Consider the following 22,822-nt stretch of genomic DNA (forward strand, 5'->3'; position numbering starts at 1 on the left):
AACTTGAAAATATCCTGTGATAAGTACCGCGACGGCAATTCCAGCATAGTAACTGGCAAAGTTCACCATTTCACTTTCGATGTCCAGAAACCTTCAAAAGAGGGAAAAAATATGTTAAGACTCACAGGTAGGATCAAACTATCAAAAGATTACATTTGTGGGTCCAAAAGAATTTAAAATATACATATTCTATAGGCATGGCATTTTCTTTATGCAGAATTATACTGAATCCAACCAAATCCCTAAATAGACCTCATGATACCAATCACAGCAAAGATGCCTACCCTCCTTCATTTTTACTGGCAGAGATGTGAGGGCTGTGAAATAATTAATGGGCAGTTGTTGGAAGCCTAGACGGCAGCCCAGTGCCCTGTCCACTGAGGCTCCTTTCACTCTTGTTCCTTGTACAGCAATAGCACAATCACAGCTCACAATAGGGTTTTAAAAAGCCAGACACGTGTCTGAAAATACACTGGTAGATAGAGATGTACTGCGTCAGGAGGCTTACTGTTACCTACTCTTGGAATCTTCAGCCAGCTTTTCAACTCCTTCATCCCAGAGTGACACTGGGAGAAATGTGTGTGTCATCTTCTCATAGAGAGAAAAAACCACTTTATTAGCCCAGTCTGACTACAGCTCAGGAAGCCTCACTCTCCAGGACAGTTTCTAAGGTTGAAGCCAAAGAACTTATGGAGAAGCAAGAAAGCTCTACAGGGGGTGGGAAGCACAGAACTCAGTGGTAGAGTGCTTAGCATGCACAGGGTACTGGGTTCAATCCCCAGTACCTCCAGTAAAAAATAAATAATTAATTATCCCTTCAAATAAATAAATAAAATCAACTGTACCCCAAAAAAGTTCTAAAAAAATAGAGAAAGCTCTATAGAATTTTCCCATCACAACTGTCATACTGCATCCCAAGGTTTGGAATTGGCAGGGGCAAGGAGATAAGAAAAAGTTATTCTGAAATGGCTTTCAGGAAATAAGAAATTTTATCATGAGATAATTCACGTATTGGTTGATGACACTGATCCTCAGGGACAAGCTAAATGATGCCCATTTCTTCAGAGAATCAAAAGACAGCATCTTTACCCTACATGCTCTGATCTTATGCACCTTCTAGTCTGAGGCCTTCCTTTTATAACCCAAACTCAAATTGTTCTCTCCCTCTACTGAACTCAGATCAATATTTAAGTATAATTTATTTAATTCAGAATAAATTATTATTCCATAGCAGATTTTATTGCCATCTTGCACTATCATTCAATATTTTCATTGAGCATACTTATGTTTGTCTTGCTGGTAAATTGCAAGCTACTTTAGGACAAAGGCTGGGTATAAGCTGCTTCCTCCCACTTCTGCAGCCTGGTACAACACCTTACACACAATACGTACTCAGTGGTTGTTGGTTTTTCTTTGACTCTGAAAATACTAATGAGGAAGGGAAACAACTGCCTTGGTCAACCCCTCTGACAATCTCCAAACCAGCTAATGTGTCTGTTTTCACCACATTCCCAATCTTTCATGATGATTTAAGGGAATTCCTAGAATGAATGAGTTCTAGAAAACCATAAATTTACATATAAGTATCCACAATCAGAGGCTCTTACAAAAGCTAGGTATCTTTGTATAAACTGTAAAATGTAGTATTATGAGTAAAGATTAACAACGTATAAATGAGTCCATACTCTTGGTTTTTTGTTTGTGAAATGAATTTTGGGTGTCCAAAACCAGAAAATTATGAGCATTTGTCCAAAAATTTGATTTTCTGTAGTACATTCATTCTACAAATATTACAAGCAGAGGTCAGAGACTGCTTGTTGTGAAAAACAGAGCTGCCAGGTGTGAAATGACCTACTCAGACTAAGAGCTTTGAGCACTGAGCCAGCTGTGGGATTTTCTGGAGCAAAGTTCAGGAGAATTACATCATCACCCAGGGGTGTGCACAGGACATGTGTAGTTTGAGATTCTTTTCACTGCTGAGGCACCCCAAAGATAAATGGTTAACTCACTTCTATTTTATTCTGGGAAGAAGTTATTAGAATTTTAAAGATTATTTCTGGGACAAGAGGACAAACCTATCAGAAAAACTGACAGGAAGGAAAAGATGAGGCTGGTTGGGTTTCTTTGAACATCAAACTTGTCATCATCTGTGTGGTAAAAAGCTCTTGTGATTATAAAATCCTGCAAAGGATTCTATAAAGTTTGCAGGTGATCTGGAGCACAGCCTGGGTATCGCTTTAACAGCAAAACTGACACATGCCTACTTGAATAAATTAAGATTCCCCTGACTTATTTTTGAAGAGAGAAGAAGGGAGAGGACAATTACCAAGAAAAGGTAAAAGATAGTTTACAATGATATGAGGATTCTCACCTTGCTTTTTGTGAAAAATAAATGCACCATAAAATTAAATCACTCAACTTACACCAGTTTCAGATTTACTAAAGCCTTAGATTTTTCATTGAAAATATTCGAGAGGATATTTATCTTTATGACAAAGTGCACTGCCTAACCAGGCACCCTCCTTTCAATGGTTCTCACACACTGAAGACCCAATAGCCTTGACACCTTAGAGTGAAAATCAGTATCAACCCAAACTGGCAGAAATGTGTCCATATCCTAGTTTCAAAATGTTGGAGGGTCTATGTTCCTTAATGCATAGGACACTGACCTACGAACAAATGGTTCATCACTGGGTAAAGTTGCTTTATAGAGTACCCATACACTTTGGTAGGATACTGCCAGAATGGCTAAAATTTTCATTTCAGAGAATCCACGATAGGTTTTTTTCACCCAGGAAGCTACTTTTATTTGTTTGTTTTTAATTAAGATTTTTACTTTGAGGTAAGTATAGACTCATGTGCAATTGTGAGAAATATTAAAGAGAGATTATATATGTCCTTTATCCAGCTTCCCCCAATGGTAACATCTTGCAAATCTATAGGACACGACCACAACCAGGATGTTAACATGGATATAAAAGAACGTTCTCCTCAAGGATTCCTCATGTTGTCCTTTTATACCTACACATACTTCCAGCCAGCTCCCACTCCTCCCTTTACCCCTGACTACCACTAATTTGTTCTCTATTGCTATAGTTTTGTCATTTGAAGAATGTTTTAGAAATGGAATCACACAGTATGTAACCTTTGGGAATTGGCTTTTTTCACTCAGAATTATTCTTTCAAGTTTCATCAGTAATCCTTTTTATTGTTAAGTAGTATTCCATGGTATAGAGGTATCACAGTTTCTTTAACCACTTACTTATTGACGGATGTCTGGGTTGTTTCCAGTTTTTGTCTATTACAAATAAAACTTCTATAAACATTTATGTACAGGTTTTTATGTCAACATAATTTTTCATTTCTCTGGGATAAATCCCCAAGAGTAGAATTGCTAGGTTGAATAGTAGTTGCATGTTTAGGGTTTTTGTTTTTTTTTTTTAATTGCCAAACTTTCCAAAGTGGCTGCACCATTTTACATCCCCACCAGCAAGGTACAAGTGATCCAGTTTTTCCACATCCTCACCAGCACTTAGTGTTACCACTATTTTTTATTTTAGCCATTTTGATAAATTTGTTTTGACATCTCATTTTGATCTTAACTTGCATTCCCTAATCACTAATATTACCAGGCATCTTTTCATTGACCAACTTTATACTCTTAGTGAAATATCTGTCCATATGTTTTTCCCACATTCTAATTGAATTTTTTTCACCATTGAGTTTTGAGAGTTCTTTAAATATGCTAGATCCTAGTTTTGTGAGATATATAATTTGCAAATATGCTCTCCCGATCTGTAGCTTGTCTTTCCACCCTCTTAACAGGGTCTTTGGCAGAGCAAAAGTTTTTAATTTTGATGAAGTCCAATGTGTCCATTTTTCCTTTTATGAATTGTGCTTTTGATGTCAATCTAAGAGCTCTTTTTCTAGCATTACACCTGAAAACAGTCTCTTACATATTTTCTGAAATGTCTACAGTTTACTTTTTACATTTAAGTTTATAATTCAGTTTTAGCTCATTTTTGTATAGGTTCATTTTTTTGCCTATGGATGTCCAATTACTCCAGCACCACTTGATAAAAAGTTTATCTTTCCTCCATTGAATTACTTTTTCATATTTGTCAACAATCAGTTAAACATATTTGTGAGAGTCTATTTCTGAGTTCTCTATTCTGTTTCTCTGTCAATACCACACAACCTTGTTAATGTCTGGAAATTGGGTAGATTGTCTCCTCACACTTCATACTTCTTTCTCAAAATTGTTTTAGATATTCCAGTTCTTTTGCCTTTTCATATAAAATTTAGAGTAATCATCTCTATATCTACAAAAAACTTTGCTGAGATTTTGCTAGGAATTGTATTAAACCTGTGTATCAACTTGGGGGAATTGACATCTTTACTATATTGAATCTTTCAATTCATTAACATAGTGTGTCTCTTCATTTATTTAGATCTTCTTTGATTTCTTTCACCAGCATTTTGCAGTTTTAAGCTGTACATGTTTTGTTACATTTACACTTAAGTAAAAATTTTTGATCAATTATAAATGGCATCATATTCTGAATTTTGGTGCCCACATGCTCATTGCTAATATAAAGATATACTATTGAATTTTGTATGTTTATCTGTTTTTTTTTTTTTGGCCTTGCTAAACTCAGTTTTAGGAGGTTTTTTGGGATTTTCTATGTCAACAATGTCATCTCCATTGACATGGTTGTATTTTTTTCTTTTTTTGCTTAAAAAAAAATCTAATTGTAGTGAAAAACATGTAACATAAAATTTATCAACTTAACCATTTTTAAGTATATAGTTCAGTAATGTTAGGTATTATATCAGTGTTTCTTCTATTTCCTTTCCTTCCTTATTGCACAGGCTGGAACTTCAAGCACTGTGTTAAATAACAGTGGTGAGAGCATATATCCTTGCCTTGTTTCTGGTATTAGTGAGGAAGTTATTCCATCTTTCACTGTTATGTATAATGTTAGCTGTTGGATTTTTTAAATAGATGCTCTTTTGTAAGTTGAGGAAGTTCCCTTCTACTCCTAAAGTTCTCTAAAAGTCTTCATCATGGATAGATATTGAATGTTTTCAAATGCTTTTTCTGCATTAATGGAGATGATCATGTGATTTCTTTATCAGCCTGTTAACATGGTAGATTACATTGACTGTTTTTCAAATATTGAACCAGCTGTGCTTCCCTAGACCCTGCTTGGTCACGGTGTGTGATTCCTTTTTTTATATTGCTGAATTCTATTCACTAATTCTATTTGTTGAAGTTTTGCATCAATTTTCATGAGGGATATTAATACATGGCTTTCTTTTTTGAAATAGTTTTGTCTGGTTTGGGTACCATGGTAATATTAGCCATGTAAAATGAATTCAGAAGTGCTTCCTCCCATTATCTACAAAACATTATGGAAAATTGGTGTTATTCTTCTTTAAACTTAGGAAGAATTCTTCAGTAAAACCATCTGGGCCTGGAGGTTTTTGTTGTTGTTGTTATTCCAAAATCACAAATTCAGTTTCCTTCATAGTTAGGGCTATTCAAATTATTTACACCATATTAGGTGAGTTTTAGTTTTTGTTTTTAAGCAACTGGTTTCTCTCTCTATGTTGTCAAATTAACTTATGTTTGTAGTCATATCACTCTGTAGAAATCAGTTCAGTTCTGTTCTTCAACAAAAATGAAAGACTTAAAAGACTGTCATTAAAGATAATCCCTCTTTTATACAAACTGTTCTGAGTCTTACTTCCAATCAGAAGAGAAATATATGTATTTAGACAGTGGAAATTATTTCTAATGAGTAGGCTTATTATTTCAAAGCTGATTGTTTAAGGATAATTCTACACATTGTATGGTATCCTGTACCTTCCAGTCAAGGGCTAACCAGTTTCTAACTATGCACTTCATTGCATGCACAGGTTTCATGATGGTTTCACCAACTAGACCTAAGCTCCACTAAGATAAGGACCATGACTCTTAAGATACAACCTTGTCCTTGATGCTTACGCATTTTCCTGGTATACAGCTGATATCCCCCAAATTTTAGTTGAATGAGTGGATGAAAGAAAGACCCTAACAGCAAATAATATGGAAGTGCGTCAGTGATTTAGAAGGATTTGTTTATAATCTGGAATCAAGCCTGTAGAAAAATTTCTAAATGAAGGAGAAAAATATAAATTCACACGGGGGAGCCATTCCAAGTGTCTTTCTAGCCAGGATACGACTGCCTTTGGTTCTCGAACCTGAGTATGTGGGTTCATACGTGCAAATGAGCTTGTTCTGGCCCTGAGGCAGCATGAGGCAGGCTGCAAAGTCCATGCTGTGACAGTGAGTCAACCCTGTGTACACCATAGACTCACTGATTACAAGGCAGCCTGTTGGGCTTATCACAGACAGAACAGGAGCACAGTGAGCTATGGCTAATTCTGCATGACTGTCTTCTGTTCACAGCATCACACCTCTCTTCCATAGAAACTCAACAACTAACTGAGACCAGCAACCCCAAAATCTAAGTCCTATAGCAGAGTAATGAAATTCCCATTATAGACAGAAGACTGGGGATCAAGTGGGTCATCAACCACAGCAGCTAAGGCACAGAAGGGAGGCAGAGAAGAAGGGAAGGAAGGAAGAAAAGAAGAGAAAAGAAAGAGAAGGAAGGAAAGAAAGAGAGAAAGAAGGAAGGGAAAAGCAAGTCTTGGATATGAGACATGACAAAGACTTAAGTAAAATTCATGGGTCACCTTGATAGTGGCATTAAATATTGGTAGTGTCAGCCTCCAGCCAGCGGTCTACAGAGTGGTTAAATTTGGGTGATGTGTTTAATGAGCAATTCCCAATTCTGTTTTTCATTAGGATTTAAAACCCTAGTAGGATACAAAGAACCTCGGGGCAGAGTAATTTATACAAATATGGGTAAATTTGTTTTTGTTCACTCTGTGTGAGATACCACTCCAGCTCAGTCAATAAGGCTCTCTTTTCACATTTTGAATTATAATCTAAGATATGAGCAAAAGAAAGTAAAAAGTGAAAAACAGCTGCATACCCACACCGTGTTCCATTTGTCACATTCTGGTTGAGGGAGCTGTTGGCCCACACTATGGTGTTGTTCACACATGCTTTTCCAGGGATCTGGAGTTCTTGTAATTCAGTGTCATAGTCAATAAAAACATCTGTCATTGTGCCAAAAATGATCAGCACGCCGGGATAGGCTACTCCATGGAGACATGCACAGAAGCTTCCCACAAACATCAGCCCAATGTCAGTCTTTGAAGAAAATCGAAACTTGAAAAACAAAGGATTCAGAGATCATCTATGGGTGAAAAGCAGGAGGGGCAGGAGGACTATTTAATTTTAGCTACTAGATTCTAATAAATAGTATTTAACACCAAATTTTAAGGGAATCATTTTAATGGAACAGTAGAGTTCTCACTAATATCGAAGGAAATGGTACATCAATTATCTAAATCATTAGGCTTTTACATTGTTAGTTTGTTATTTCTTTCCTAGTCTCTTAATTCATTCTCTTTATCTCAATAACTGACTTTAGTTCTTGGCTATTCATCCACTACTTAAGGGGGACACAATCACCGGCACTGATGCTATGGCCATGTAGGTATACTGTGTGGGTTATTCAGCAATAGTGTAAATTGGTTCCCACAACTGATGCTGACAAAGAAAAGTGCCTATTTGTGCCTAGAAATGCCTCCACCCTTACCAATTTGGGGAAAATACCCATACTATAGGATTTCTAAAAACTTGTCCTAAGAACAAATACACATGATGTGATTACTGTGATAATTTTCCTTACTAAAATGATAATTAGGGGCTTAGTGTTTATTTTCTAGAGTACTTTTCTGATTACCAGATAGAATTTGTGTGTTTAATCAGCAATAAGTTTCTTTTTAAAAAAAATATAGCTACATGTGCTATACACTAGGTCCTTACCATTTATCTATTTTATATATAGTAGTGTGTATATGTTAGTCCCAAACTCCTAAGTTATCCTTCCCCTGCTCCTGGCAATAAATTTCTAATTGCTATTCAGCATGTTATCACATAGACAAAGTTTATGACTGAAAAAGTGATCACCGTAGTTAAAAGTCTGCCGATATGACTAAAGCATTAACATTTCTTCCATGATCTGAACAACTCATGGTTGCAAAACCTCTGCCATAAATCAGCCCAGTTTTATTACCAGTTGAAAGAAGCCAACTTGACTGCTGCCACCTTTCTTCTCATTTTGTAACCTGAGGAGAAAAACATAGGGATTTACAGACCCAAAGCAATAAGAAATTCTCCCTCGATGGTGATTTTATGAGTCACCCCCACTGGCTGAGAAATTCTTGCCAAAACTGGTATCTTAAAAACAAGCTTTTATTTTCAGATTGACCTCTTCCAGAGATTTCAGTATAGCTGTATCTCATGTTCAGTAGAGGTTCGCTGAGGTTTTTCTGAGAGGTATTGAGAGAAAATAAAAAGAACTCTGCATTCCCAGTTATACTAACAACTACTGAATCTCAGCCTTGACCCTTGACCTATTTCTGCCTGTATTTCCTTATAAGTTGAGGTGGTTGGATTTTCTGATTTATAACTTCCTTCTGCACTTAAAAATTTTTTACAATTACATTAAATAGTGTGGATATTGTAGAGACGATAAAAAAAAAACTCCCATACTCCCCATGCAATCATATTTATTTATTTAGTTATTTATAATTCATTTTATTTCTCATAAAACTGTACTTAACCCATCCCTGAACTTTTCAACTCCAGGAATTTCAACTTCATCTGAGTCATCCATTCACAAATACACCCTGGACCTTATTTTCACTGATAACTGCTCTAAACTCCATGGGGTCTCTGGGACAGCCTGTACATCTTGTTTTCTCACTTCCTCCTTCCATACCTATATGACATCCCAGCTGAAACTTGAAGTTCCTTAACCCCTTAATTGACTTACAATTGCCAAACCCCATCAAGATTTTGCTTCCTTCCTCATGTATCTTAGGTCCCATTGCCTGCCATTTGGACCACACTCTCACCATCATCCTCAGTTCTTTTCCCCAGACTCACCCTTTCAAACTCTATCACTGCAGCCATCCAGCTGTTTCCCCTTCTCTTTCTAAAGCTGGGCTTCTGGGCCTGCTGGAGACAACCTCACCACCGTCTGAACTGATGCTGACACATGCTGTGCTTAGCACTTGGCCGCCCTAAGCTTCCCTTGCAGCTCAAAGTAAAATCACAAATCCTTGCTGATACATTCCAGGCGTCCGTGATCAGGCCAGTTGGTTCTCTGACCTTGTTTCCCCCTACCACACTCCATTTTTCACCGCCCAAGCCACCTGGTCTCTTTGCTGACCTTTGTCCTTGCCCAATTCATTCCCACCTCTGGGTGTTGCCACTTGCTATTTCCTCTTGCCAAAATGGTCTCCTTCAGATCTTTGCATGGCCAACTCACCCTCCTTCATAATTTCTCTCAAAAGTCACCTTCTCAGTGGGGCCTTCCATGACCAAATTCAACAATTGCAACTCTCCCCCCACATCATTTCAAATCTCCATTTCCAAGATTACATTTTTCCCTCTTAGAAAGGAAAAGATAAATTATCACTGGCTACCATACTATGTTTTATTTATTTCTGGTGTTTATTATATCTCCCCCACAAAGGGAGGGAGCTCTTCAGGGGCATGTGAGTTCCTCAACAACAGAGATTTTTGCCTATTTTGTTCTTTTCTATACCCTCAGAACCTATAATAGTGCCTGCTATCCAGTAGGCACTGCTATCCAGTAGGCACTCAATTAATATTTGTGAAATGAATGAATGAATGAAGGAGAACAGCCTCCACCCTATTCTTCATCCCTCTACAGACTATTCCCGTTGCCCTTGGCAGCTTTATCAAACTTCCACCATGATTCTCCCTCTATGCTGCCACCCCCATCGGAAGAGGTTCCTTTCCTCTAAAACCCAAAGCACTCACTCAACCTTCCTGCTCACCTTCTCACTGCACCTCACCTGCATCCCTGCCCGTTTTCATCTCTTAAGAACCCAGTGAGACTCAGGCTGACCCTACCATTCCAAGTCCAAGGTTAACGTTACCGCACCTATCACCTCTGTCTGCCATTAATTATTTAAAATTTCCTAAATATCTTCAACCTCTCCCTTTCTACCACCTCTGTTTCAGAAACTTACCTGGCACCTCCTTCTGTCTTCTAAGTTAGACTCCATCAACCTTGCCCTCATGCCGAAGTATGATTGACTGACGTTTATTTTATATGAACTTTTAAACTCTTAAACTCTTTAAAGAGAAATATCTAATGATTAAATTTTAGGTTTCTACTATTTGCTTGTAGGGGGAATTTGGGGTTTCTTCCATAGAAAGAACCTTCTCTGTGCCCATGAAATCATACTTGTCCAACTTACCCTCTGCTTGTTTAGGTCAGAAATTCTGTGGTGTTCCTGGCCATACAGGGGGAGATTTGGACCTAACCAGAAGGGATATTTTCAAAGCTTTTTAAGATCAAATTATAGTAATATTTTAAAGAAAAAAAGAATGGATGAGAGACACCATTTTGTAGGAAGTGCAATGTGTATGAGAATGTATTTTGTGCTTTTTAGGGAATATTAGGGAATTAGTCCAGAAAATGTGATGCATTGTTGAAACAGTCACTTACTTTGATTTCTTATCATTGTTACCTGCCAGGATAAACACAATACACAAAGTTAATAATAATGACAAAAATGAAACTTACTCATTAACAGTTTTCCTCTGGAAAACATTTCTATAATTATTTTTATTCAAGGAACAATGCAAAATAAGTATTTGCTTTTTCTCCTTTCTCTCTCTCTATCCATATTATAGAAGAAGACACTCATTCACATTCAGGATCACTGCCTGGACTACACTTCTTGACTTTTCTCCAGAAAATGAGATCATTTTATTTTCTGAAGGTCAACTGAAGCCCAACATTTCTAAATTAGCCAAAGAAGATCTGATTTATTTGAACTACTGAATAAAATGGATATTTATTTATTGTTTGGTTCTTTAGAAAGATCAGGATTTATCTCTTTAAAATACAGATCACAAATCAACCAGACAATAAGATGTCATTGACACCCCTATGCCAGTAGAAGCCATAGGCTGGAGCCACATATTATTTTCCCCAGCAGAGGTCAGAGCAGATGGAGGGGAGCAGGCGAGGGGGGGTTCAGGGTCATGGGTGTAGGGAAGCCACAGGGAAAGAAACCCAAGGTGCTAATGTCAACTGTCACCACGGGACAGCCCATCCTGGTTCCCCTGGCATTTTAATTTAATTTAATTAAGAGTAAAGAGGCAGTACAGTGTAGACAGAGATTAACCTCTTAGGTTTAGGAATCAGAACTGGATTAGAATTAGGCCTCCATTAATTATTAGTCATGTGATCTTTGCCAAGTTTAAAAAAAGAATCCAAGTTTCAGTTTCTGCTTCTGTAAAATGGAAAATCATAGGATTTTAAAAAAGTAATAATTGCAGCTTAGAATCATCTGCCCTCACTACCCACCAGGTATCGGTGCTACGGGCCCCCATCCACATCACCTCACTCTGGCAAGCAGAGCCTTTGTACAGTTCCTCTCAGGAAGTAGTGCTCACTAAACATTCACTACTATAATCAATTATAACAATAAGAAATAAAGGTAAGAATAATAGCCAGTACTGGAACAAAACTACTCCACCCAGGAAAGAGATATTTAAAGGTGAGGTGCTTTCACTCACCCACGCTTTGTGCATTCTTACCTGGCACTTAGACGTCCCATTACATGGCGTCTAGGGAGAAATACCCAGCCATGTGTAAGAATAACCCCAGTAATGGTTCTACTTATTGTTGCTGATTTTTCTCTGCTCCATGAACCTTCACTAGCTTGTTCCGCTTTTGTTCTCACCTCTCTTTGTACAAGAGACAGTAAGAGAAAAAGACTACATACATGATCTGTCTGACTCGAAACCATGATTGTCCTCTCCAAACTTCTTTACGCTGCGAAGGATTACTGAGTCAGACATGGTAACTGCAGTCCTCCAACAGCCCTAGAAAACAAAAGAATCATTACAATTATTATCTCTTTTCTCTTCTTTCCTCTTCTTCAAAGTAGCCAAATGAAACAGCAATTTAGTTCAAGAAATAACCTTCACTAGCAATCTCAGACAAAGGCAGACTTTTTTAAATTGGTTAACAACCCCATGCAAGAGTCCAATTATTAGGAAAGATAAACCCAAACCATTAATGATGGTTTTTGCTGGTTGATGGATAGGTGCTTCTTAGTTATTTGTTCTTTCTCCTTATTTGGACTTGCTTGATTGATTGTTTTAAACGAGTAAAAATAAAACCCACTAGATGGACACAACCAACTGGTGACATTTCTTGGGTCGGTAAGGCTGACCGATACTGGCGGTTAGGCTTCAGTGCTCCTTTGTAAATGCTGCCCCTAGATCCGGAATATGGCAAGTCCAGCATGGACCAGGGGAACTGCTACCAATTCATTTTATAACACAAGTATAACCCTGACATCAAGACAAACAAAACCATTATGAGAAAAATACAGAATTATAATTACTTTTGGAAAGAAATGTTAAAATGCCAAATATGCTCGACATAATATAGCAGTTCCTGAAAAAAAAACAAAAAGCACCCATAGTGAGCAGTGTTGATTCCAGGAATGCAATGACTATCTAATGTAAAAAAAAAAAATTAATCATCTTGAGATGTGGAAAAAGTATTCAATAAAAATTAATATCTATTCCTGATGTTTAAAAACCCATAAAATTAGAAAAAGCATTATGTTGTAATCCAATGGATAAATTTGGGTACTGATCAGTGATAAATACTAAAATCAATCATTGAAATACTGGCAAAGATTAAGTATCCAATGGTGCAAAGTGTTGTGAAGATGTAGAGATACTACATTAAGTCATTGAATCTCCCTAAGCTTCTCTTGGCTATGTCAATTTCTCAAAATTTTCTTGTTTTTGATGATCATGACTGTTTTGAGAAGTACTGAGCAATTATTTTGTAGAATGTCCCTTAAATTGGGGTTTATCTGCTGTTTTCATGATTAGACAGGGGTTGTATGTTTTGGGAAAGAAACCAGAGGTAAACTACACTTCTCATTACATCATATCAATCAAAGGTACTATCAAGGTGATGGTACCTATCAACATGATTTATAAAAAATTAATTTTAAAAAGTAAATTCAATATTAAGGAGAGTGAGGAACATTATTTAATTATGTAATTCATGAGGCCAGTTAAAAAAGTACTAAATAAACCAAATTTAAAATTCTTTTGTTCAACAACAAAAATTTCTTTAATATAGCAGTATTACATTCAGATTGTAATGGTTGCTGGTTATACCACTTTTGAAACTTTAACCAATTTTTTTTTCTCAAAAAGCAAAATGAACTCTTTGATAATGAGAAAATAATAAAACAACTGTAACAAGAATTGTGTTATTGCATTTCCTAATTTTAAAATGAGACTTTTTAAAGAATTCAGACTCCAGTTTTTTTGTGTCTTTGTTTTTTCTGGCTTAGCTCTTCATTTAAAAAGGTTTCTTTCCACTGGTGTGCAAATATTTTGCAGTATTTCGAGGCCATTGGTGCAGTGTCTTGCCCGTGAACTTCAGAATTTCACAGATCCTGGTACTGCCTGTGGCTTCACCCTAGGTTGTTGGATATGTTTTTTCACCTTTCTCCAGGCCCTGATTTCACCATCTTTTAGCTCAGGGAGTAGTTGTGATGGTGGTAAAATCCACCTTGCAGGACATGTGGGAAAATGACATGAAACTGTCCGTACATCGGTGAGCACAAAAGGAGAAGGCAGATAAAGTTCCCTTTGCCCTTCAAGCTTAGCGACGAAGCCCCCTCTGCCCCATCTCCACCACTGTTCTGGGGTCATCTGTCACACATTTTCTATTAAGGAAGAGAATGCTGATCAACCAACTAGTCGCTTCTCTTTCCTTCTCTACTTCCTTAGCAGTTCTGTACATTAGGATTCATATTAGGTTTACTTGCATTTTACTTCCTTCTGAACACAATGGTTTTTGTTATCTCCATTTTACTATTAAAAAGTCACATTCTCAAAGACAAAAATTCACACCCTTCAGCCAAAGTTCACCAAGAACACACCTGTAGTTTGACAATCTGGATTTATTACTCATAGCAGTGAGGGAGAACACACTGTGGGGGACCATGGGGTATCACAGTAAGAGGGTGTTAGGAAGAACCTATTATAGGACTCAGGCTTTAGTCAGGAGATTTGGGAGAGGGTCTAAGGAAGTAGGGGTTGTTCCACATTGAATGCTGTCAGAAAGCCGGAGCAACCTTATGACTGGGTGAAGAAAAAGCAGTCACTCATTTAGTAAGAGAGAGGGATGTTTGATATTTTGTGGGTTCCACAATGACCTTATTTTTGCCTGTGTTTGGACAGAATTAGGAATTGGCCTTGCTTTGTCTCATTTTATCCTGGCCTCAGAGTGACCTTTTGAGGTTGATGGGAAGTTAATTTTGTGTGTCAGTTTGAGTGGGCTAAGGGATGCCCAGAGAGTTGGTAAAACATTATTTCTGGGTGTGTCTGTGAGGGTGTTTACAGAAGAGATCAGCATTTGAATCGGTAGATGATGTTCCACCAATGCAGATTGACATCATGCAATTGTTTAAGGGTCTGAATAGAACAACAAGACAGGGAAACTGAGGGCAGGAGAAATGAAAGGACATTTTTCCAAAGAAGATATACAGATGTCCAACAGGCACATGAGAAAATGCTCAACATCATTAATCACCAGAGAAACGCAAATCAAAACCACAATGAGATGCCACCTCACACCTGTTAGAATGGCCATCATGAAGAAGCCAAGGGATAACAAGAGTTGGAGTGGACATGGAGAAAAGGGAACCCTGGCACACTGTTGGTGGGAAAGCAAACTGGTACCGTCACTATGGAAAACAGATTTTGAGGACATTATGCTTAGTGAGATAAGCCGACAGAGAAAGACAAATACCGTATGATGCCACTTCTAAGAAAGCTGAACTTGTAGGAACAGAGTAGAATGGTGGTTACCAGGGCCTAGGGGGTGGGAAAGTTGGGGAGATGTTGTTAATGGAACAAACCTGTAACCAGAAGATGAGTAAGTTCTGGAGATCTAATGCAAGCAGAGTGATAATAGTCAACAATACTGTGTTGTATACTTCAAAACTTGCTGAGAGAGAGATTGCAAAAGATTTTACTGCAAAAAAAAAATCATAATTATGTGATATGATAGAGGTATTAGGTAAAGCTACAGTGGCAATCATATTGCAATAAATAAATGTATCAAATCAACATGTATACCTTAAACTGAGACAATGTTATGTCAATTATACTTCAATTAAAAATTAATTAATTTCTCTTAAAGGCTGAGGAGTGGTGAACTTGCCCTTGTGCTTTAGCTGGGACATCCATCTTTTTCTGCCCTTGGACATCGGTGCTCCTGGTGCTTGGGCCTTCAGACGCTGACTGGGACTGAACACTAGTGGCTCCTCTGGTTCCTAGGCCTTTGGATTTGAACTGAAACACCACCACCGGCTTCCCACCGGGTCTCCAGCCTTCATCACTCACGAGTCAATTATTCATAATCAATCTCTACATATCGATATATATGCTATTGGTTCTGTTCCTTTGAAGAATCCTGACTCATACAGTTAGTATTCCACGAGATTGTTTATTTTTAATAGGAGAACAACACAGCTTAGCTGTGAGTGCCAGGCCAGCTACCAAATATCTGGGGCTGTTCCTTTGTTTTCCTTCTCAGCATTCAGTGCACCACTCTGAACTTTGGTAGTCCACTGATCAAAAATATAACAAGGTGCTATACTTCAAAAATGTACACTCTCCAGTGCCATAGGTCATGCCTTGGTTGCTCAGTCAGAAATGGAAGCTAGCTGTCTTATGGCCAGCTCCAACATGGCCCTGATGGCTTTTAAAGGCCATTGTGTTAAAAATGCTGATTACTTGCATGCACCCACAAACACCGTGACAATTTTATAACCCCACGTTTGGGAAACTGCAATGAGAAACCAAAATTACTAGAAAGAATGAACAAAGGCCTTGCTCGTGGTATTATCCGGCAAAGAAACGATGTTTCCAAAATTAGATGTTAGATGAATAGTCTCATATCATTATGAGTGTAAAATGAAACTCAGATATATTGTTAAGACCATGTTTTCTCCCACTGGTTAATTCCCTTTTTATTAGATAAGATCCTGGGAAACTCATGTAGCAGATGCTGGAGGACCCCTCTGCTAGTCTCTGAAACCCTGGAAACATAGCAAGAATCTAGCTTTCAGTGATAAACACGTTTATTGTACAGGGCTGTGAGAGCATGCCTCCTCCTCACTTGGTACATTTATGATGTAAGAGTGCTATGTTTTGTTACATTACCTTTCCCCATCAATACAAGCAGATGTAACGCCATCCAATTCTACTCTCTCAGCTGTTATCTCTAGCATCTAAGCTAACTAGTTGTTCTCGAGCTCCCTGAAGTGTGTGAAAGGTTCTTGGATATCACAATTACAGGAGGCTTTAATTAGGGTTTCTTAGCAATTTACATGAACAAAATTGTACTCTAACCCATACAAAAGAACTCAGAGTTGAAAGTAAGGGAACAAGAGATTTCCTTTTCACTCTGCCTTTTTATATCATAAATTATTTTAATCTCTTAAAAATCTCTTTGGGAACAGATTGAGAATTTTTGAAGTCTTCTAGAAACACTGGCTTTCAATAAACTTAAAAGAATCTGGGAGTTAAAAGTAGGAAATCAAGATTTCTAAGCGTTGATCTGCAGACTTTAGCCACCTAATCATGGAATTGTCCAAGAATTCTGAATTTCCCATGCCATCACTAGTGTCCCCGTCACCAAACAGCACGCGGTCTCTCACCTGCGTACTACATGCTCTTCTGTTTAACTATCCAGGGTTGAATTTTCTTTTTCTTTTGATAAAATGTGTAATCTTATCAACACAGAAACCCACATTAGAGGACAGTCTCCTGTTCTTTATGGGTAGGCATAGCAAGGATCTTTCTACCTTAGAACATTAGCAACATCATTCTGGAAGACAGCTGCCAGAGAGGAGAGGGAAGAGGTGGAGAGCAGCACCCAGACGGGTCACCCGAGGGAGCCTGGGACATGGACAGACCTGAGAGGAGCTAAGTGGGCAGTGCCACAGGAGGTGGAGGCTGTCGAAACTGGAGGATGTGGGGTTCTACAGGCCATGCCAGGAGCAAATCAAAGATCCTGAGGGTCCAAAACGTCAGTGCCCCTTGCGGGCCACTACACCAAGACTGCTAGTGTGACTTCAAGACACCAGCCTGGGGCAACAGATGAGTGGGCTAACCTTCACCGAAGCCTGGGTCAACATTATCAATTGGCTACTGATAGTGTGAGGGAGAGAAGAAAGAGACAATAAAGGGGGAGAGGAAGGCAGGATACAAGGGGTGAGAGGGAGGGAGGAAGAGACTGGGATAAGAATAGTTCTCCCAGGAGCTAGGAAACTTCCAGGTTGAAGGACACAACAATAGGGGCATTCAGCCCACTGCCTGTTTTTTAACGTAAAGTTTTACTGGAACACAGTCATGCCCATTTGTCTTGTTTTGTCCTTTGCTGTTTTTGTGCTACAATGACAGAGCTGAGTGGCTGCGACAGGGACTATTCACACTTTCCCTCCCACACCTCATTCACTTTCTAGCTCTTTACAGGAATGTTTGCAGACTCCTGTATTATGAGGACAGTTCAGGACAGGCTGAAGCCCAGGAAGAAATCTCTGAGGACCTGATTTGCCCAACCAAACACCATATGGCATACCAGCCCTCCAACCTGCCTATTCCTCAGATTGTGGCAGGGAAGACAAGTGTCACAAATGAAATAAGCATGATGACTGTGAGTAGAGAAGAACAGGCATCTCCTAGACCCTCAGGTGGAGCTCTGCCCTTGTCTAGAGAGTTGGGTAAGGCTCTGGAACCAGTGCTTTTAGCATGGGGACCTTGAAGATGGGACAAGTTAGCTGAGGGAACAAGAGACAGAAGGGTATCCTAGGCTCAAGCAAAGGCCCAGACTCGAGAATCAATATATAGGTTCAAGGACCCAAGGATGTCTGGGGTCTGAGGTAAAGTGGGTGAGGAGCCTTGGAGATGTGGCTCCTTGATTCTTCGGGGCCTCATAATTCTTAACACTGAGGGCTTAGGACCTTACACCTAAGGCAATACAAAATAAGGGCTGTTGGGCAAGAAAAGGGTATGATGTGATCAAATTTATATTTTCAAAAACACACAGCACTCTGATCAGCCCACACCCAGAGAGACCAGGAGATGGAGTTGAGGACAGAAATGCCCCAGACCACGCAGCGGTGCGCCCTCACTGGCCAAGGCCAGGAGCACGCGCAGTTCATCTCCCTCCCGGGCAGCTGGGCCTGAACTGACCAAAGCAAACAGGCTGTGCAATGCCAGAGTCGAGCCAGCGGTGCCCAGGCTCCTGTCACTTTAGGAGACGGTTTTTCCTCGACTCCACCAATATTTCCAGCTTTGAATTTTCTCTGGGGAGATTTGTTCTGCATTCTGTTTCGTTTTCTCCCAGATACTACTTCTGAAACAGGTTGATCTTGCCTAGACTGAATCCAGGAGGAAGAGGCTGAGGTTTTTCCACATTCAGGCCAAGACGGGGAGGGGATCTAAATGCTCTAGCAGTCCCTGGGGAGCTGGGGGGCAGCAGGGGGACGAGGCCAGGCTCAGGAGTGAAGTGGCCTTCTCCCACCCCACATCACACTGTGAATATCATCCCTGGCTTTTCTCCTGTGGAGTCTTCCCTTCTGGACATTGTTCAAGGCCACCAGCACCACACTCTCCCGCTCCTGAGCTGCTCAGAGAAGAGTAGAACTGCCCTTGCTCCTCATGAATTTACAAGTCACTTTCAAAGCCACAAATTCCTATTTAAAACAAACAAACAAAAAAACCTTAAAAATGTCCTTCACTGCTGACATTTAGGGATATAGGAAGGGGCACCTTTGCCATTATCAAGCTCAGCAAATGATTTATTTCTCCCTAGGACCACTAGAGGAGGAAAGAAATACTGATTTATGCAAAGAAGTAAGTAAATACTGCCTTGCAGATAAGCAGGTTGCGGGGTAACAGGTCATGGGGTCAACAATGTGGAGCTGCTGCCCGGGGAAGGATGAAACTGAGGCCCCTTCAGCCCTGAGGGCCACAACTGATAGAGAAGGACAAGAAACACACAGTGATCCCCGTGGGACACACGGATATTCCTGCTTCCCAGAGTCACAGCTGAGATGGAGAACTAAAGTGATCTTGAAGAGAATAGAATTTAAGGTCAGAGTTACTCCCAGCAATCCTTTGTCTCCACATGCACAGTTCTGTCATCCTTATAAATCAACACAGCTCTACTACTTGATTCTTACAATGAAACTCGGCATTTTTCTAGCAATCTCAGTGTCTTTTAAAACCACAGAGTGAGCAATTTTTTCCCCTAAATTATTTCCCAGTCCATTTCCAGCATTTGTCAGCAAGTATTTGTCACCATTACCCTTAGTAGTAGGACACAAATTATTCAAGGAGCTTACAATCAAGTGCGGGGAGGGGTGTGTAAACGGTAACCCCTAGGCATCCCCTAGGGAGATGGAGGCATCAAACAGAAAATTACAGAAGTGTTACAAGGCAGAGTAGGAGGGTAACTAAGTCTGGGGTGGTCGGGGGTGTGTGTGGGGATGAGGTGGGGGTGTGGCTACACACAGAAAGAACCTCTACTAAGAAAAAGCCTATAAATAACTTAATATTTACAAGCTTTAAAATACACTTTAAAAGTATAATAAGGGTAGGGGGGGTATGACGCAGTAGTAGAGTGTGTGCCTAGCGTGCCCAACAACAAAAAGTATAACCATTATTAGATCCCAATATAAAAGTTCTAGGTACAATCATTATAATCTGCCTCTAACACGTCTAGAAAACTATTCCCCCCCTCAGAACATTTATAAATATTGCACATAATTCCCAGTCTTAAATGTGACTGATATTTGACCTGTGTTCAAATCGTCAGCAACACATATTACCAGCTAGGGAAACCTAAAAACAGAAATTAGATTCTAGAAACCAACTTTCTCCCTGCCCAGAGCCATGAACCCAGAGCTCATATTTTTCAGTTATCTAAATTATTGAAAACTAGGAGAATGGCATCAGTATAGTTCTGTGTTAGACCAGCACCAGCTTCCTGAGGTAAGATCTGTGATGGTCAGTGCCAACAGAATTGTGCTTTTATGAAGCCCCGTTTAAAATGTTCACTAGCATTTCTACATTGGGCAGATTATTCAGTCTTTTCACCCATTTGCACCACATCCCCCCCACATACCAAACACACATACGCATTCTGAAGAGAACTGATGCATTAAAAAGTGTAACTATAAACGAGACAGCAACCAAGCAACCAAGAGTCATCTTACATATAATATTATGAAATCATGAATGTGTTCTACAAGTTCTTATCCAAGCCTTGTAATATTGTTTATTGCATAATGAGAGGCCAGCTTTTACTTAATCAGAAACACAACACCCCACAAAAACCTAAAGGAAACTGACTTGCAGAACATAGTCCTCAAATGCTGTAGACAGTGTAAGTCACTTACCTGTGGACATGAACTTGAAGAAGAACGAAGAAACAATGGACTCCACTGCGGAGAGTCAAAAGGTTTTACAACCTCTTCCAACTTTAGTTTTCATCATAGTAAAGCACTGAACAGAATTCAAGCTTTTTTGAGAACACTATCTATTTGCTTAAGGGTCAATGCCCTGAAGGCCAGCCCAAGCAGAGTTCAGTGACATGTGAGGAAAGGTTGAACATGCTCAAAACAATAACCCCAAATACAGAGTGCACTTGAGAAGCTCTCCGCGGGTGTCAGCAGGCTTTAGGAATTGTTGAGTTGGCTTTGAAGGAGAGGAGAGACGCCAGCAGGGGGTGCCCAGCAAGAAGGTGTCCAACTGGCCGTGTCCAATTCTTCTTTTGATACACCATTTTGAAATGTTACTTAAAAATACAAAAAGGCAGAAAAAAAAATTTAAAAACCTTTCCTTAAAAAAAAAAAAACAAAAAATTTTCATCCTCAATTTGAAAGATTACTCTTGGAAAATCATTAAGAGGCAGGCCCATGATATTCTTGACCCAGCCCGAGTTTCGTGGAGACAGATAACCTCAAAGAACACCTGAAATAGCCTTTTGCTCAAAACTCTGAGTGCTCCGATGACCCTTGCACCCCGGCCTGAACAGTAAATAACCTCAGGCTCTACCCACCAGATGAAGTCCTGTGTAAGTAGAGATTAATGATTTTTTTTAAAGGTTCAAATTAACAAAAGTCCAAGTCAAATAAACACATACAGCTTCTCCAGCGGCTTAGTGCTGCCATCCATATCTGTTTCTCTCCCTTCTTGTTGGTCCTTCCATCTTCATAAATGCTTCTGTATTTTCTCCCTCCCTGCCTGAGCTAACCCCTTCCTAAAGGTATCTCACTATGGCCTTCAGTGATGAATAATAACAGCCAGTGTTGCTCAAGCCCTTGTTGGGTACCTGGCTCAACTGAAGAGTTAAACCTGGACCACCTTACTTACACTCCTCGATAACCGTAAGAGTTAGGCGATACATCATCATTCCATTATTTTATAGTGGAGGAAACTGAAGCTCAGAGAGGTCAAATATTCAATCCAAGGTCTTACAACTCGTAGGTCCAGAGCCTTCACCCTTGTCCACTCTAAGCTAACCCTCTTCACCTCATACTCTGAAATGCCATGGATGGGCCAGTGCTTCTCAGTTTGCAGAAAATTAGATCAGATTTTCTCAATTAAAAATTTTTCTGCCACACATTTTTCTTCGAAATTCAGTTTCCACTACTGTTTGTCTCTACTGGTATCTGTATAGCAGACGGTTTGTGATTTAGCCCCCTATTTTTTATATTATTATATTCATATGTTAAGAATCTCAAAATACCAAGGTCAGCAAAGACAAGGAAGATTTCTAGATGTTCCCCTAACTGAACTGGTTTGAGAATCACAGGGGTGGGTTGACTTCTAAGGCAAAACAAATGAAATAATATTGGGTTTGGCACCAGTTAGGACCCAAGGAAAAGAACTTCACTTTACCCAAAACCAAAAAGGCAGCCCAGCTGTGGAGTTGTAGCTTTGACTGGGAGAAGATTCTTAATAGAATTTTGCTAACTTTGTTGCGGTGAAATTGTTGACAACAGCCAAAGAGTAAAAATGCTCAGGAGAAAACCGTCAACTCAAAACCAGAGCAGAGAGTCTCACTGGTCCTACTGTCCTAAGACTTCCCTTGGTGGGGCATGTAGACCTAGAGGAAGATAAAGCCTGGAGTTTCAGAGCTGGAAATCACATTGCAGATATTTCATTCAACCACCTCATCTTGTCAATGAGAAGTGAAGACAGAGCTGTGCCCTATCCAGAGCCCCTCGGAGGGTTAACAGCATCTTCCTCTGCTCCTTCAACTCTGGCCCCATGACAGAGTTAGCCTGGGCAGAGTGAATACCATGTTAATCATTCCTATTCTGTTTCCACAGCTAAGTGGGTTTTCTTTATGGTTTATGGTTTGGAAACACATAGAATTGTGGGTCTCTGTTGTCCTCCAGTTAAAACACCAACTACTTTTTGAGTGTTACAATGTGCCAAACACTGTTCTCACCTCTGAGACACAGGCATGAGCAAAAAAACAGATGAGAACCCCTGCCCTCAGGAACCTTATATTTTGGTGAGGGG

The 22,822-nt window shown here is 39.4% G+C and overlaps 1 protein-coding gene across 1 annotated transcript in view; it reads right to left on the reverse strand.

Moving 5' to 3' along the window:
- Positions 1-21,262, reverse strand: part of ABCB11 (ATP binding cassette subfamily B member 11) — a 73,467-nt gene extending 52,205 nt beyond the window's left edge. The window contains exons 1-6 of the mRNA XM_010971427.3: positions 20,689-21,262; positions 11,959-12,058; positions 10,671-10,692; positions 8,199-8,250; positions 7,047-7,285; positions 4-91 (exon numbers count right to left, since the gene is read on the reverse strand). Coding sequence (XP_010969729.2) covers positions 4-91; positions 7,047-7,285; positions 8,199-8,250; positions 10,671-10,692; positions 11,959-12,034 — 477 coding nt within the window. The 5' untranslated portion in view covers positions 12,035-12,058; positions 20,689-21,262. The remainder of the gene's footprint in view (positions 1-3; positions 92-7,046; positions 7,286-8,198; positions 8,251-10,670; positions 10,693-11,958; positions 12,059-20,688) is intronic.
- Positions 21,263-22,822: the final 1,560 nt, after the last annotated feature.

This window comes from Camelus bactrianus, chromosome 5 (genome assembly GCF_048773025.1).
Source record: "Camelus bactrianus isolate YW-2024 breed Bactrian camel chromosome 5, ASM4877302v1, whole genome shotgun sequence".
NCBI classification, from domain to species: domain Eukaryota; kingdom Metazoa; phylum Chordata; class Mammalia; order Artiodactyla; family Camelidae; genus Camelus; species Camelus bactrianus.